General features: G+C 44.7%; 1 protein-coding gene across 1 annotated transcript in view; it reads left to right on the forward strand.

Annotated features, from left to right (window-relative positions):
• xylt2 (xylosyltransferase II) overlaps window positions 1–18,804 on the forward strand; it is a 141,138-nt gene that overhangs the window by 79,590 nt on the left and 42,744 nt on the right. Inside the window, exons 7-8 of the mRNA XM_038778388.1 lie at window positions 1,445–1,621; window positions 13,128–13,390. Coding sequence (XP_038634316.1) covers window positions 1,445–1,621; window positions 13,128–13,390 — 440 coding nt within the window. The remainder of the gene's footprint in view (window positions 1–1,444; window positions 1,622–13,127; window positions 13,391–18,804) is intronic.

Raw genomic sequence — 18,804 nt, forward strand, 5'->3', positions numbered from 1 at the left:
GCTCGCCTTCTCTCTCCCTCAGTTTATCTTTGTGTCTCTCATTCTCCCTCCATGCCCCTCTCCGCCCCCACTTCTCTCCCTCCCCTACTTCGGTTCCTGTCTGCCTCTTTCCTCCTTGTTACAGACTGTATTCATTCCATCTCTCTGCTAGTCTTTCTTTCTCTCTCTCTCTCTCACTCTCCACCGTCTCTCTCTCTCTCACTCTCCGTTGTCTCTAACTCCCCGCAGTCTATCTGTCTGTCTCCCTTTCTCTGTGTTTTCTTGCTCCCTCTCTCCCTCTCTTGTCTCTAAATTGTGTATGAGGGGTGCTGGGTCAGTTGAGGGCATATTTAGTAAGTTAGGAGGAAGGACAAAGCAATTGTACAAGGTAATCAATACAGCTCATGATAACCAAACTTTGCCAGAAAGCGACAAAGAAGACAAGCAAGGAAATGGGGTCAGAGTAGGGAAACCCAGGAAAAAGAATAATTCAAAACTCTTTACTTGCAGGCACACAGTATGCATAACAAGATGGATATTTCATGACGCAAATAGAAAATAATATGATTTGATAACCATTACAGAGACATGGTTCATAGAATTTATAGTGCAGAAGGAGGCCATTCAGCACATCGAGTCTATACTGGCCCTTGGAAAGAACAACCTGCTTAAGTCCACGCTGCCACCCTATCCCCTAACCTTTAGGACACGAAAGAGCAATTTAGCATGGCCAATCCACCTATCCTGCACATCTTTGGACTGTGGGAGGAAATTGGAGTACCCGGAGGAAACCCACGCACACACACGGAGAACGTGCAAACTCCACGCAGGCAGTCACCAGAGGCTGGAATTTAAACTGGCTCCCTGGAGCTCTGAGGCAGCAATGCTAACCACTGTGCGACCGTGCCACCTTGCTTGCAGGGTGAACAAGGTTGGGAACTGAATATCCAAGAGCACTTGCCATTTCTGAAGGATAGGTGGAAAAAGAAATTAGGTAACATTGTTAGTAAAGGATGAAATCAGTACAATAGTAAGAAATTATCTTGACTCAGAACATCACGCACTGTCAATTGCTTTCACAGTCTTCCTCCATTCAAATATTTTAATTATAGAGTTCAATATAAAATGGAGTTCAGCATTTTTATACTTCTGTACAAGATGGATTCTTCTATAAACACTTGATCTTGATCACTAACAGTAATTAAAAGCTATTGATGCCTGGCTGTCACAATGAACTAGTGGGTGTAAGCACCTGCTCTTTTACTCATTTCATATTTTTAACTCCCTGTTAACCTCTAATGATCAATAGTTTTGTTCTTACCCACACTGTTCAAGGTCTGATACTGCACTCGAATGCCCAACTCGTTACACAGCCTGTAACAGCGGAGCCTCAATGATTTCCTTAGCTTGGAGCTCACTATTCATGTTTTGTCAGTGACTTTTTGTTATCTCCTTTCTTCTGTAGTCCTTCTTTCACACAGTGCTGGAGAACAGCCACATGTGTGAGACACTGGTGGACAACAACCTGCGAGTCACCAACTGGAACCGAAAACTTGGCTGCAAATGCCAATACAAGCACATTGTGGATTGGTGCGGCTGCTCACCAAATGACTTCAAACCACAAGACTTCATAAGACTTCAGGTAAAGGGAGACTCTTCTGCCTGTATGAACATCCTTTGGTATGGAGGAACTAGTTTCAGTGAAAGCATTGGGTGGATACGGCAAACATATTATCGATACAGTAATGTAGCGGCTCTGTAATTGGACCAGTAATCCGGAGAGCATGAGTTAAAATCCCAGTTTGAGAACTTCAATTCAGTGTAATATTTCTGGAAATAGAAAGCTCATATGAGTTAAAATACTTCTTATTCATTTTTGAGTTGTGGGCATGGCTGGCAAGGCCACCATTTGTTGCCCACCCCTAATTGCCCTCTAGAAGATGGTGCTTGAACTCCATCTGGTGAAGGTGCCTCCATACTTAAGAGTTCCTGGATTTTTTATTCGGTGACAATACTTTTCAGGATGATGTGTGATTTGGCGGGGAACTTTCTCGCGGAGGTGTTTCCATTCTCCTGATGTCTGCCCTCCCAGGTGGTAGAGGTTACAGGTTTGCGAGGTGCTGTGGAAGAACCACGGTAAACTGTCCATGAAGCTGTTGGAGGGTGGTTAAAAACGCAGCTGGTTCTACAGCAAAGGAGACCAGTTCAGTCTCCAGTTCCACCCTAGTGTGGTTGATTATTAACTGTTAATAACATTGGCTGGCTTTTACGTCCCCTTTTCCCTCTGGAGAGCGATTTGGTGTGAGGACGTAAAATTGTACACCCAATCAGCAAAGGGCAGAAGGAGATGCCAAATAGTCCAGGAAACCACATGTTTAGGAAAAATATGGAAAAAAAGAAAAGAGGAGGTGTCTCAAAGTTGTTTCATGGTGGTTAGCATAAAAGCTCCAGGGTCCCAGGTTCGGTTCCCGGCTGGGTCACTGTCTGTGCGGAGTCTGCACGTCCTCCCCGTGTGTGCGTGGGTTTCCTCCGGGTGCTCCGGTTTCCTCCCACAGTCCAAAGATGTGCGGGTTAGGTGGATTGGCCATGCTAAATTGCCCGTAGTGTCCTAAAAAGTAAGGTTAGGGGGGGGGGGGGGGGGGGGGGGGGTTGTTGGGTTACAGGTATAGGGTGGATATGTGGGTTTGAGTAGGGTGATCCTTGCTCGGCACAACATCGAGGGCCGAAGGGCCTGTTCTGTGCTGTACTGTTCTATGTTCTATGTAACACTGCAGTGCTGGGAAGGGAGGATGTTCTCTCTACTTGGCTAAATGCTATTGTGTCAGAGCTAAGAAGATTGATCACCAATTAGTGGGAGTGAGTTGAACAAATGTGCAATGAAATTATGGAGAGGTGAAAAATCTATAGTGTGGTCATAATGAGCACATGGACAGTAATTATGTAAAGGGCAGAAGGGAGTGTTGAGAAGAATTTTCTACAGCAGTATGTCTCCAGACCAACAAAGAAGAAGGCACTGCTGAATTTGGTTCTGGGAATGGAATGGGTCAAGTGTCAGTGAGGGGAGCATTTGGAATGGTCACAGTATCATAAAGTTTTGGAAAAGGATGAAGAGCAACCCAGACCAGAATAATTAACCGGAGGAGAGATAAATTCAATAGGAGGAGAGTAGATGTGACCAGCCAAACTAGAAACAGAGAGTAGCAGGCAAAATTCTAATAGAATAGAGGAGAATGAGAAAGTTCAGATACGGTCAAGATACATTCCCATGAGGGGGGAAAGGTATAACATGTTAAATTAATATCAAGCCATTTGGTGCAGTATGAAACCTGGCACTATACGTTCCTTAATAATAGGTTTATTTGCAGAATGCATCATTACATATATGCTTTGACAGAAGGTCATCTGGACTCAAAACGTTAGCTCTTTTCTCTCCCTACAGATGCTGCCTGACCTGCTGAGATTTTCCAACATTTTCTCCTTGGCATCATTACATATGCCTGCTTTGTACCTACTAGCCCTGTGTCCCTGCAGTCTGTCTTCATAATCACAATATTTTTACAATCCAGAAGAAGGCCATTTGGCCCATCGTTCATTAGTGCTCTGGGTGTTTAATTAAATAGTGCCTTCACCTGTGAATCTTAATGTTATTAATATTAACAGATTCCCATTTCTTTAAATAAAAATGCCAAGCAAACATTCCTTTTTGTAAAACAGTTTGATAATTGATGACTTGCGTCAAACCATTTTAGAGATCCCTTTTCTCTCTAACATTTTATCTAGCAAGTTCAATCCTTCACCTTTTCTCAGTCACAGTCTTTGTCGAATATACGTGTATCTCATAGTCCACGTGGCACTCAATGGGCAATTGTTTTGTCAGAATGCCTCTTCTATCGGATTTTCTTTAAAATGTTTAATAAATAAAATCCCATATCTATTGCTTCTATAAGATCGAGTGTTTCTGCAGCTTGCACATTAAATCGCCATTTTCAAGAACCATTCTCTGCTACCATGCTAATTCGATCCCAAGTCAGTCGGTAAGAAAATAAATACAAATACTTTTAAGTGCTGATTGGTCAGACGGCGACTCTGGTCAAGGCGTCCTCATGGAGATTGCACGAGGGAATTATTTTCTTTTATTTCAAAATGGGCAGAATACCTAGGCATGTTCTTTCTGGCTACAGAGGACAGGTCCCTCCAAATGATGTATGTAACTTCCTACAGCTGTAAATGAGCCACGTTGTGAGCCCAACAAATCTTAAATTGGTTGTTAATGTTCTTTAATGTTCACGGGATTGTTCAGCATCTGCTGCCCAATCGTGGAATCACATCCAACTAGATTAGCACAATAGAGATGGATGACCTAAGTTTAGGATGTAGAAGCAGAGATGAGAAACGATAAAGGCAATAAGTCATTTGTGGTGTATAGGCCCTGAACAGTACCCACATGGTAGAATGGAGTATAAAGGAAGAAATATGGGAAGCTTTTCAGAAAGCAATAAGCATTGGGGATTTTAATCTATATATAAACTGGAAAAATCAGATGGGCAAAGGTGGCGTGAATGAGGAGTTTATAGAATGTTTGCAAGATCGTTTCTCTGAACAGCACGTTCTGGAGCAAACCTGATAGCAGGCTATATTAGAATTGGCTTTGTACAACAAGATCGGATTAATATAATTGAATTTTATGTTCAGTTTGAGGAAGAGAAGAATGGGCCCAAGACAAGTAATTAAACTTAAATAAAGGTAATTATGAGGTCATGAAAGCAGAGCTAGCTAAAGTGAACTGGCAAATTTGGTTAAGGGATAGATCAATAAAGATACAGTGGCAGACAATTGAAAAGTTATTTCAGAATACACCAACAAGAACTAAAATACCAACTGTAATTAACTAAAAAAGTTAAAGATAGTATCAAACGTAAAGAAAAGGTATATCATTCCATAAGGGTGAATGGCAGGTCAGAAGATTGGACAGAAAAATTAGGTATGAGAGAAAGCTAGCCAGTAACATAAAAACAAATAGTAACCGTTTCTATAGATATTTGAAAAAGAAGTTAACAAAGTGAGTGTTGGTCCTGTAGAAAGTGAGTCTGGAGAATTAATAATGGAAAATAAGGCATTAGTGGATGCATTGAACAGTATTTTGCATCAATCTTCATTACAGAGGATACAAGTAACATCCCAGAAATAGCTGTAAATCAGGAAATGGAAGGGAGGGAGGAATTCGAGAAAATCACAATCACCAGGGAAGTGGAACTGAGAAAATTGTTGGAAGTGCAGCCTGACGAGCCCCACGGTTCTGATGGTCCTAAGGCCTTAAAAGGAGTGGCTGGTGAGATAGTTGATGCATTGGCTTTGATTGTCTAAACTTCCCTAGATTCAGTGAAGGTTCCATTAGATTGGAGAATAGTAAATGTGACTCCTTTATTCAAAAAGGAGGGGGGCAGACAGACAGCAGGAAACTACAGCTAAATTCCGTTTTTTCAACTTCCTTGTTCGTGTTTTCACGTACCCACACTTTTGCACTTTGGACACCTGCATCGTCCATCGTGGGAAAAATTTTCACTCATCCGTATTTTTCTCCCTCTCGCGTGTTTCCTTGGGGATTTTGACTGGTGTTGACCCAGATGGGAAGAGGCTTCCTGACACTGAAGTGACACAGCACCTCGTCTTCTTGCCTATGCAAAAGAAAGTGATAATCGAGGCCTTTTCCTTTGACCAAATTATTATTATTATGGGAGCTGAAGTGCTGCCTGAGCAATTTTGAAATCTTCAGCGATGTAGTGTATTGCTCAGAGGCTCCCCCGGCTGTTTCATACAGGTACTGCATCACAATTTGTTGAAACATATCTATTAAGACCCTTTGAAAAACATTTTAATTGTTCGCGATTTCACTGTTTGTGAGGTTTCACGGCAACGTAACCCCAATGAAAAGTGGGTCTTTATTGTACAGGCCAGTTGGCTTAACATCTGTCATCGAGAAAATGTTGCAAGTTATTCAGGATAATCAGGCAGAGCGATCAAGGATGATTTTGTGAAATGCATATTATTTTCAACCATTTTATTGGCGGGTTTGAAGAAATAACGTGCTGTGGTTCATGGGGAACCAGTGGATGTACTGTACTTAGATTTCCAGAACTCATTTGACAAGATGCTGCATCAAAGGATATTGAAGAAAATAAAAGTTCATGATGTTAGATGTAACACATTGGCATGGATAGAAGATTGGCTAGTTAACACCAAACAAGAGTAGGCATAAATGGGTAATTTTCTGGTTGGGAAGACATATTTCTCATAGAAACCAGTGTTGGGGAGTGCTAGGCCAAGAGAGGATCCCATTGCAACAATTTGGGCATACAGGTGTCATCAATGCTGAACTCAACTGCAATTCATAAATTCATTGAATACAGGTTCAGAAATTGCCAGTGCATGGTGCCCTGATAAAATGACGCAGCTCGAATGTCTGTGACTTCTTTGATCGGCACATTAGTGAACAGACTTCCAATGTTGAAAAAGCTCTTATAGCTTTGCTATTGGAATGCATGTTGGTATGTAGCCTTACGCAAGAACATAAGAAATAGGAACAGGAGTAGACCGTTTGGCCTATCGAGCCTTCTTCACCATTCAATATAATTATGGCTCCAATTCCATTTTCTCGCACCTCCCACTCCCCATATCTCTTAATTCCCTGAGAGACCAAAAATCTGTCCATCCGAGCCTTAAACGTATTCAACGATCTTGCCTCGGGGGTGGAGAATTCCAATAGTTAGAAACTGTGAACGAAGAAATTTCTCCTCAACTCTATCCTAACAATCTACCCTTATCCTGAGATTATGCCCCCGTGGTTTAGATGCCCCAATTAGTGAAAACAGTACCTCAGCGTCCACCTTATCAAGTCCCCACAGAAGTTTGTAGGTTTCAATGAGATCACCTCTCATTTTTCTAAACTCCAGGAAATACAAGTCCAATTTCATAAGCCCTCATCAGAGGCCAGCCCCTGAGCCCTGCGGACTGATTTAATAACCTTTGCTGCACCGCCTCCAATGCAAGTACGTTGTTAAATGTGGAGAACAAAACCGCACACTACTTCAAATGTGACCTCACTAAAACCCTGCATCACTGTAACAAGACTTCTTTATTTGCGTACTTCAATTCAGTTGAAAAAATAGCCATGTGCCATTTGTTTTCCTAATTGTTTAGTTTACGTGCATGCTAATTTTCTGCATTCCTTCTGCCAGCACACCCAAGTCTCTTTGAGCATCAATACTTACAAGTTTCACGTCTTTTAAAAAAGATACTGCTTTGTTATTCTTAAGGCTGTACGTTTCCCTGTATTATACTCCATCTGCCAACCTGTGGCACACTTGCCTAACCTGTCTATATTTATTTGCATCCTCACTGTGTCCTCCCCACACCTAGTTTGGTATCATCAGCAAACTTGGATACATTACTCCCTGTCTCTTCATCCAAGTCATTAATACAGATTGTAAATAGCAGAGGTCCCCATCCTGATCCTTGTGGTGCTTGCTCGTCACTGCTTGCCAACTTGAAAAAGCTCCATGCCCACTCTGTTTTCTATTCATCAACCAATCCTCATCTTCGTAAAGGTGAAGGAATCCTTCACCATATGCATAGAAAACTCACTCAAACATTTGGCCAATTCATGTTGTGCAGAACCAGTCATAGATAGGGCATATGAAACATCAAGTTTTGTGTGTTTTGTTCGACCAATAATACACGGACACTGTGAACCCATGAGGATGAATCCTATGATATATGTCACAAGGCAGCTTTTTACTCTTACACAAGTCTAATAATTATTTTTGTAACTTACTTTTGAGTAGGACTTGTGAGATGATGCTTAGCAGTGTGTCTAATGCATAAAAATTTGGATCTGTCAATAAGAATGGCATGCATTTTGTCATTGTAGTCACTTTTGCTAAGGATGACTATTCCAGTTACTTTGTCAGGCTTACAAATACGTATATCTAGGTTGGCCATGAGGCCTTGCAATGCCAGCAGACATTTGTACTGTAAATGAAAATTGAACAGGTCATGGAGTATTCCACAATACGTATATGCTGGATCGAGATCAATATAATGACTAAATTGAGATGTGATTCTACGCTTGGACAGCACTTAATGAACAATCCTAAATGTGCCAAGAATTACACTAACAACTAATTTAATCTTGGACTCGCATTGTGGACCACTTGCGCTTGCTAGAAACTGCATGTATTCATTCGCAAGGACCTGCCCTCTTCAGGCAAGTACAACATTTCCAGGCATTATCCGTTTTTTGAATTAAACAAAAGTATGGGGAACAATAGTTCCCAGATGCATACTCCATGGCAACATAGCCAATCAGAGTCAACTTGCTAATCAATTTGCACCATTTTCTCTTCAATATAAATTTTTGCTGCCGTTGAAATATGGCATTCTTGCACCTGCCCTGATGAGAGCCGGACGAAAAGCTTCGACAGCATGTCTCTTTTTTTTTTAACAATACTAATATTGATTTTGAGAATAGGTTTATTTACAGAATGAAGCATTACATATATTTAATTCTTTCTTGTTATCTGTGTCTCCCTCTATTAGGCTCTAGATATTTAATTAAATAATGTCCTTCACCTGTGAATCTTAGCAATAAAATTAACATATCATTAACAGGGCAAGCAAATCCAAAGTTCCCTGATGGCGAAAGAGATCGTAAGTAAGGTGAAACAGAAAAAGAGGCACATACCAGATGTATGGTGGATAACACAGTTGAGAACTAGGTTGGCTATATATAGAAGGTTCAGTAGGAAATTGAAACAATATACATGGGAAGCAAAAAGAAAGCATGAGAAGACCTCTTTTGGTTAGCAGCTTACATAGAAGGGAATCCAAATTGTTTTATCAACATATGAATAATAAATGGTTAGTAGAAAGAAGAGTGGAATGATTAGGAACCTAAAAGAGGAATTATATGTGGCGGCGTTGGGCAGGCTGATACAATATGCAAACTTTGCACCTGTTACTTTACCAAGGAAGAAGATGCTGCCCAAGTCATCGTGAAAAAAGAGAATTTGAGATGCTGGATGGGCTACACATTAATAAAGAGATGGTATTAGATAGGATATTTGTATTTAAAGTTAATACCTTATGATGACTGGATAAAACATATTTAAGTGTAATGAGGGACGTAGGGTGAAAATTGCAGAGACACTGGCTATAATCTTCCAATCCTCCTTAGATACAGGGGTTGTGCCAGGGGACCGGGGAATTGCAAATGTTATACTTTTGTTCAAAAAGCACGACTGTAGGTGGCAGGAAATATTTTAGAAACAATAATTTGGGATAAATTAACGGTCACTTGGAACTTGAGTTTTTTGATTAGGTAACCGAGGATTAAAGAGGGTAATAAGATTGATTTGGTATACATAGACATCCAAATGGCATTTGATAAAGTGCCACGTAATAGGCTTGGCAACCAAGTTTGTTACCATGGAATAAAAGGGACAGTAACAGCGTGGATACAGAATTGGCTGAGTAATTCCTCACTCAATGTCATGGTTACTCACTCTGAAATTGCAACTTTAATTGAAACAACTTTAAATGAATCAGAAGTTTCCGTAGGAATCAGTCTTGAAAACAGGAGTTAGCTCCTTTTGGATAGCTCTCGCCCAGAAAAAAACAATGTAAATTTGAAATACTTTACCATGTATGGTGTACATGTATTTTGAGTGCTGAGCATTCCTAGCTGAAATAAATGACTCAATATGAAAACAGGCTGCATAAATTTAAATTGATGCCAGATGATTTTTCTGTATTCCAAAATATTATTAATACCTGTAGTGACTTTCACAAAGAACATTTGTTCTTTCAGTCTGTTTTTAATTTGACAAGTGGAACAATGGTAGAGGATATGCATGTATTTGCTCTTACGTCAAAAATAACAGGGATGCAAATGTCTTTTCTGTTTTCCCCTCCCTAATCACTCCGAAGTGGGATGTATCTTGACTGTTTGCTTTTGTTTTCTTCTAAAACATGTTTAAGCAAAGACACAATAGTATCTCAAAATTCCTTGCAGCAATAGACTACTACTTGAAACAAAATGGCATTCTTTCAAAATAATTTGTTTTTGAAGAAAATTTTACCGTAAGGCACCAACCTTCACTTAATTTTTGTTCTGAATGCTTTTTTCTGTGAATAAAGGGTGTTTATATCTCTACTTCCCCCTTCTCCAACTCTCAAAATTTCATTCCTGCCATTTGTGGAACATTAGGAAATCTGATTATCAGCGATTCCTGTGTGCAAATTACATTATAATGAATTTATATGTGCTTCCTATTGCCCATTCATGTGAAATAGTACTGATCCAAGTCATTGTCGAGGTGGGAATTAGTGTACTGGTAAAGGTTTGTTACTCAAACTAGAGGAAGGTATATGATGGGGTTCCCCATGGGTCCAGTGTTAGCAACCCTGCTCGTTTCCTGATATGTATTAATGACCTAAACTTTGATGCACAGGGTACAATTTCAAATATTGCAGGTAACACAAACTTGGAAATATTGTGAACTGTGAGGAGGATATTGATAAACCTCAAATGGATAGAAGCTTATGGAAAGGATAAATGACGGATGTAATTTAATTAAGCGAAATGTAAAGTCATGCATATTATAGTAGCAAGAATGGGGAACGGTAAAAAGGATGAAGAATACAGTTCCAAAGGGAGTTCAGGAGCAGAACAGTACAGCACAGGAACACTCCCATCTGCCCTCCAAGGTGGCAGGACAGGATGTGAAAGGTTGATAAATCATTCGGCATCATAGGCTTTACAAGTAGGTTGATTGGTGGTGTCTCAGAGGGATGTGTAAACACTTTAGAACAGGTCGTTTTATGAGGGAGGAAATGTTAGGTGTGTTCAGAAGAATTAAGGTAGACAAATCCCCAGGGCCAGATGGCATCTATCCCAGAATACAGAGGGAGACTAGATGAAATCACTGGACCTCTAACAGAAATCTTTGTGTCCTCGTTGGCCTCAGATGAGATCCCAGAGGGTTAGAGAATAGCCAATGTTGTACCGTTATTTAAGAAGGGGGAAAGGTTCAATGGAGATGTGCAGGGCATGTTTTTTTACACAGAGGGTGGTGGTGGTGGCCTGGAATGCACTGCCAAGTGAGGTGGTTGATGCAGATACGTTAGCGATCTTTAAGATTTATCTGGAAAGGCACATGAACAGACGGGGTATAGAACGATCCAGGCGGTTGGTCTAGATAGGACACGTGATGAGTGCAGGCTTGGAGGGCCGAAGGGCTTGTTCCTGTGCTGTAATGTTCTTTGTACAAAAGAGTGCAAAAACAAAGAAGTTATGATAAACCTATATCAAACAATAATTTAGCCTCAATTGGAGTGCCATATCTCGCTCTGGACATCACACTGTAGGAAAATGAAATGAAAATGAAAATCGCTTATTGTCACGAGTAGGCTTCAATGAAGTTACTATGAAAAGCCCCTAGTCGCCACATTCCGGCGCCTGTCCGGGGAGGCCGAACCGTGCTGCTGGCCTGCTTGGTCTGCTTTAAAAGCCAGCGATTTAGCTGAGTGAGCTAAACCAGCCCCAGGCTGGTTTATCCAGCCTGAAGGATTAATCCAGGTTGAAGAATTAGAGACATTAGAGAGGGTGCAGAAGCAATTCACAATAATGGTCCCAGGAACAGTTAAATGGATAGATTGGAGAATCTGGAGCTGTTCTCCATGGTGAAGAGAAAATTATAGAACATAGAACAGTACAGCACAGAACAGGCCCTTCGGCCCTCGATATTGTGCCGAGCCATGATCACCCTACTCAAACCCACGTATCCACCCGTGACCCAACAGCCCCCCCCCTAACCTTACCTAACCGAACCTTAATTATGAAGGGATTGGATAGAGATTCAAAATTCTGAAGGGCCTGGACAGACTGGATTGGGAAAAACTGATCCCAAGGTGGAAACATCGAGAACCAAGTGATTGGCAAAAGTAGCAACAACGACATGTGGACAACGACATCTCTGTTATGTAGAAAATAGTTAGGGTCTGGAATGCACCACCATGGAGGGTGGTGGAGGCAGATTAAATCATGGCTTTCAAAAGGGAAATGGAGAATAATATCAGAAGCAAACCATTTGTAGCGCTACAGGGAAAAAGGACAACAGAGTGGAACTAGGTGAATTGCACTTTGAGAGAGCCAGCACAAACATGATGGCCGGCAATTTCCTGGCTCTCCAGCATCGGATTTTGGGGGTACTCCAAAGATGCATTGGATAATCTCTCTGAAGTTCCCAGGTAAGGGTTTATGTGGCAATTGTCCAAAAGTGCTAACTTCCCCTGGGCAACAATACTATGCTGGGGACCATCGACAAAGTGATTTAAATCGCTAACTTTGGATGCTTCCTCCAGTGTTATGCTATTAGTTATTCTGAAAATGTTAGGAGATATAAAACCTTGTTGAACCTCAGCTTAACTATTTTAAATACCAGACCGTCTCCACATGGGACAGCCCCACCCCTCCGCACACTCCTGACCCCACAGGGGATTTCTCCCCATGCCCCTCAGCACCACACAGGACTCCCCACAACCCCCTGACCAGGACCCGGCTGGTCCCCCCCCCCCCCACAACCCAGTCTGACACGCTCCCCCACTCCTCCATGTCCGAACTCCATGTGCCTGATGACTGGACCCCCCCCCACCACACACACACACAGAGAGCTCACCATGTCTAGCACCCCCGTTGACACTTATCCCTGGCCTGTTTTTTTTTTCAATGCGACCTTTAAACTCACCTGCTTTACGCCACTGGTGCTGTAATAAAAAAAAGGAGTGTTTCCTCCGCTGCAGTTCATTTGGACTCTTGACGCTGGATCCAGGGACGCACTGCTGCCTAAATCTCACTTGGTCTGAATCGGGAAGGTCTGGCAAGACGGGCACTGAAGAAATTTAGTGCAGATAAGTAGTTCGGGAGTGGCATTTGACTTTGATTGTCATTCCGAGGAAGTTATGGCCTGATGAGTTGAAGGGTGTCCTTTGGTGCTGTAACCGTTCATGATTCTAAAATGGATATTTGACGGATATTTATTCTCCTTCCTGATTTGTAGTGTTGATTCCATTTTTTGCATCTTTATTCACAGCAAATGACCAGACCAACATTTTTTGCTCGGAAGTTTGAATCATCAGTTAACCAGGAAGTGATTGATATATTGGACTCACACCTGTATGGCAGTTACCCTCCAGGAACACCAGCTCTGAAAGCCTACTGGGAGAATGTATTTGATCAGATGGACGGGTTGAGCAGCCTCACTGATGTTGCAATTACCAGCTACATGGGTTTCTTCAGGCTAGGCCTGAGCAATGTGCAGATGTTGTGGCGACCAGGAACAGACAACCACTGCAGGTAAATATCAGCCCAGTAATCAGGCCATTACGCAATTGGTGTGCGCACACTTAGCTTGTCTTAGCCAAGTCGCAGCACTGAAATTGATCTTGGTGCCTCGAGGCGAGTGGGTGGAAAATAAGATCAGGTTTTCTTTTGGCCAACCCAATTATATCAGTTGTAAAGTGTGTGATATGGTCATGATGGGTACGGAACTGAACTCCCATAGTGTTGAGAGAAAACACAAAAAGACAGTTTTAATAGCGAATGCAGTGACATCGTCACATGCACAGTGCAGTTATATCACATTGTGTGTGTGCAGAGACATCATCACAGTCTGTGTGCTGTGCCATGCCATCAAATCAGGACAGGGCAAGGTATTGGGACTAGGGAAGGTTGAGGCAGAATACATGGGGAGGGCTCGACATGGCATTTCTGTGCTATTTCTTTGGGCAGCACGGTAGCACAAGTGGATAGCATTGTGGCTTCACAGCGCCCAGGGTCCCAGGTTCGATTCCCCGCTGGGTCACTGTGTGTGTGGAGTCTGCACGTTCTCCCCGTGTCTGCGTGGTTTCCTCTGGGTGCTCCGGTTTCCTTCCACAGTCCAAAGACGTGCAAGTTAGGTGGATTGGCCATGCTAAATTGCCCTTAGTGTCCAAAAGGGTTAGGAGGGGTTATTGGATTACGGGGATAGGGTGGAACTGATGGCTTAATGTGGGTCGGTGTAGACTTGATGGGCCGAATGGCCTCCTTCTGCACTGTATGTTCTATGGCATTGGCTATGGGACAAGGAGAGGTAGAAGGTGAGGCAGAGTATCGGGACAGGGAGAATGTGAGGCAGAAGGGCAGACAGATTAGCTAAAGAGTGAAAGGCAAGAGTGACAGGAGAGAATAAGGAGTAGACAAAGTATCTAGACAGGGAGGGGATGAGACAGAGTATTGGAAGAGAGTGGTTCAGATATAGGGAGACAGTCAGGCAGAGTATCCAGAGAAAGACAGCAAGGAAGAATGTTGGTAGAGGCAGAGAATGAGAATCAAACAGGTCATAAAAGGTAGTAAATTTCTTGAGGGGGCTGGGGAGAGTTTCCTGCAGCAATATGTCCTATAGCCAACAACAGGGCAGGGCAGATTAGATTTAGTAATAAGCAATTAGTCACAGTTAACAGCCTAATAGGGCATGAATACTTATCTAATAAACGTTAAAGCTGCCTTAAGATGAACATGAGGTCAGGTGTAATGCCTGGATCTGGTATGTCTCTCATGTGGGGACCATGAATTGGATTCAGTTTGAATTGGTTTTTGGAGCTGGATTAGGGGTTCGCTCCTGTCCACACTCTGAGCCCTGGCTTTGTAACTCTGATAAAGTAATAAAAAAAAGATTTCAGCATTTACCCAATGACTGGTGTCAGATTAACTAGCCTGTCATTCCCTGATTTCTTTTTCATGGTAACAGATGTAGATTAAACAGATGAACAGGCTTCTGTTTTTTTTTGCAGATGGCATGATTATGCATGTTTGACTGAGCTCCAACAATGGTTAACTTCAAAGCTCAAGAGATTGCTAGCTTTGGTTGATAGGCAGCTTTATGCACTTGTAATAAATTATTCTATTGGGCGACACGGTGGCACAGTGGTTAGCACTTCTGTCTCACAGCGGCGAGGACCCGGGTTTGATCCCGGCCCTGGGTCACTGTCTGTGTGGGGTTTGTACATTCTACCCGTGTCTGCGTGGGTCTCAGTCCCACAACCCAAAGATGTGCAACGTAGGTGGATTGGCCATGCTAAATTGTCCCTTAATTGGAAGTTGAGTTACACGGGTTTTTGATTTATAGGTGAGCCCAGGGTTCTGTAATGCAGCAAGATAATAGAGTTATGGCCGCTATCAGAAGAGTCATGATCTTAGTAAATGGCAGAGCAAGCTTGATGAGCTGAATGGCCTGATGCTATTTCTTTTTTTTTTAATAAACAATTTTATTGAGGTAGTTTTTGGCTTTATAAACAGTTACAGACATCATCAGAAAGGAAGCAAAAAAAGGCAAAAATGTGCAAACATCCACGTACTTTCAATACTTCCATCGTACCGTATTGCACAAGCCCGCTCCCCTCCCACCCGTACTACCCGCCATATTTTCCCTCCTACTCTACTCTACCCCCCCCTCCCCCCACCCCCCTGCTGACGCTCACTCTCCCGCAAAGAAGTCAATAAATGGTTGCCACCTCCGGGTGAACCCCTGCACAGATCCCCTCAAGGCGAACCTAATTTTTTCCATCCCCAGGAAACTTGACATGTCCGCAAGCCACCACTCAGTCTTCGGGGGCTTTGAGTCCCTCCACGCCAATAATATTCGTCGCCGGGCTATCAGGGAAGCAAAGGCCAGCACATCGGCCGCTTTCTCTCCCTGGACGCCCGGGTCTTCCGAAACCCCAAAAATTGCCACCCCTGGACTCATCACCACCCTTGTTTTTAGCACCTGGGACATGACCCCCGCAAATCCCTCCCAGTACCCCCTCAGCTCGGGGCATGCCCAAAACATGTGCACATGGTTCGCTGGTCCTCCCGCGCACCTAGCGCATTTGTCCTCTATCCCGAAAAATTTGCTCATCCGAGCCACCGTCATATGGGCCCGGTGAACGACCTTAAATTGGATCAGCCCGAGCCTTGCACATGTCGCGGTCGAGTTTACCCTACTCAGGGCCTCTGCCCACAGCCCTTCCTCCATTTCCCCGCCTAGCTCCTCCTCCCATTTAAGTTTCAGTTCCTCTGTCTGGGACCCTTCCTCCCTCATGAGCACCTTATAAATACCCGAGACTCTACCCTCCCCTTCGTCCCTCCCAGAGACTATTCTGTCTAGGATCCCCATTGGCGGGAGGCGCGGGAAAGATGGGACCTGTCTACGAACAAAGTCCCGCAGCTGTAGGTATCTAAAATCATTTCCCCTTACCAACCCAAATTTCTCCTCCAAGCTTCTCAAACTCGCGAAGCTCCCTTCCAGGAACATATCACCCACCCTTCCCGCCCCTGCTCGCCGCCATACTCGGAACCCCCCATCCATACTGCCGGGGGCAAACCGATGGTTGTCGCAGATTGGCGCCCAGACAGACGCCCCCATCTCCCCCACATGCCTCCTCCACTGGCCCCATATCCGCAGGGTCGCCACCACTACCGGGCTGGTGGTGTACTTGGCCGGTGGCAGCGGTAGAGGAGCCGTGACCAGGGCTTCCAAACTGGAGCCCCTGCACGAAGCCGCCTCCACCCGCTCCCAAATAGACCCCGTACCCACCATCCACTTCCTTATCATAGCGATGTTGGCCGCCCAGTAATAATTGACCAGACTCGGCAACGCCAGCCCCCCCTCGCTACGGTTCCTCTCCAACATTGCCTTCTTCACCCGCGGAGACTTTCCCGCCCAGACAAAGCTCATGATCAGCCCGTTAACTCTTTTGAAGAAGGACTGTGGGATAAAGATCGGGAGGCACTGAAAAATAAACAAAAATCGAGGGAGGATTGTCATCTTTACAGTCTGCACCCTCCCTGCCAGCGACAGCGGGAGTGCATCCCATCTCCGAAACTCTCCCTTCATTTGCTCCACCACCCTGGCCAAATTTAACTTATGCAGCCTGCCCCAGTCTCGTGCCACCTGGATTCCCAAATACCGGAAATTTTCCTCAACTAACCTAAACGGTAGCCCTCTCAATCTGTTCTCCTGGCCCCTTGCCTGTACCACAAACATTTCACTCTTGACCGTATTTAATTTGTATCCTGAGAACTGGCCGAACTCCCTCAGCATTCCCAGTATAGTTCCCATCCCGGCCACTGGGTCCGACACGTACAGGAGCTGGTCGTCTGCATAAAGAGAAACCCTATGTTCAACCCCGCCCCTCACCATCCCCTTCCAACCCTCTGCGGCTCTCAGCGCAATCGCCAGCGGCTCTATGGCCAGCGCAAACAGCAGCGGGGAGAGCGGGCAGCCCTGCCTGGTCCCTCGGTACAACCTAAAGTACTCCGACACTTCTCTGTTGGTCCTGACGCTGGCCCTCGGGGCCTGATATAATAATTTGATCCAATCCACCAATCCCTCCCCGAACCCAAACCGTCCGAGCACCTCCCATAGATATTCCCACTCCACCCGGTCAAAGGCCTTCTCGGCGTCCATAGCCACCACTACCTCCACCTCTCTACCCGCCGGGGGCATCATTATCACATTGAGCAATCTCCTCAGATTGGCCGCCAGCTGCCTACCTTTCACGAACCCCGTTTGATCCTCCCCAATCACCTCCGGTACACAGTCCTCCATTCTACCCGCCAGTACCTTTGCCAGGAGCTTGGCATCTACATTAATCAGGGAGATTGGCCTGTAGGACCCGCACACCTCCGGGTCTTTACCCCGCTTTAATATCAGAGATATGGTGGCTTGAGACATCGTCGGCGGCAGGTTCCCTCTGTCCCTTGCCTCATTGAAAACCCTCGCCAAGACCGGGCCCACCAGCTCCGAGAACTTCCTATAAAACTCTACTGGGTATCCATCCGGCCCCGGGGACTTCCCCGACTGCATGGCCTTTAGGCCCCCCAATACCTCCTCTACTCTAATCGGGGCCCCCAGCTCTTCCACTCGCCCCCCCCCCCAACTGTTGGGAATGTTAACCCATCCAGAAACCTTTTCATCCCCTCCGGTTCTTCTGGCGGCTCCGAAGTATACAGCTTACGATAGAAGTCCCGGAATACCCTATTCAATTCTGCCGGATCCTCCACTTTGTGCCCCCCCTCGTCCCTCACTCTACCTATTTCCCTGGCCGCCTCCCTCCTCCTAAGTTGCTGCGCTAACAGTCTGCTAGCCTTTTCCCCATACTCGTACACCACTCCCCTCGCCTTCCTAAGCTGTTCCACGGCCCTGCTCGTGGATAGTGCCCCCAGTTCCGCCTGTAGCCTCTGCCTCTCCCTGAGTAAAACCTCCCCCGGGGACTCCGCGTGCTCTTCATCTATCCGGCCCATTTCCCTGACCAATCTATCCATCTCTGCCCGGTCTGCCTTGGCTCTATGGGCCCCAATTGAAATCAGCTCCCCCCGCACTACTGCCTTTAGCGCCTCCCACACGGTCGCCGCTGAGACCTCCCCAGTGTCATTCACCTGCAGGTAATTTTTTATACATTTCCGAAGCCTCTCGCAGATCCCCTCCTCCGACAGCAATCCCACATCTAGCCTCCATTGCGGGCGTTGATAACTCGCTCCCCCTAACTGCAGGTCCACCCAATGCGGGGCATGGTCTGAAATGGTAATTGCTGAGTATTCCGTGTTCTTTACCTCCCCCCTACAGTCCCTGCTTAGCACAAAGAAATCTATCCTGGAATATACTTTGTGGACGTGCGAGTAAAACGAGTAGCCCCTTCCTGTTGGCTGTCCCTCCCTCCAGGGGTCCACTGCCCCCATTTGCTCCATAA

The sequence above is a fragment of the Scyliorhinus canicula genome, chromosome 18 (genome assembly GCF_902713615.1).
Source record: "Scyliorhinus canicula chromosome 18, sScyCan1.1, whole genome shotgun sequence".
In the NCBI taxonomy this organism is placed as follows: domain Eukaryota; kingdom Metazoa; phylum Chordata; class Chondrichthyes; order Carcharhiniformes; family Scyliorhinidae; genus Scyliorhinus; species Scyliorhinus canicula.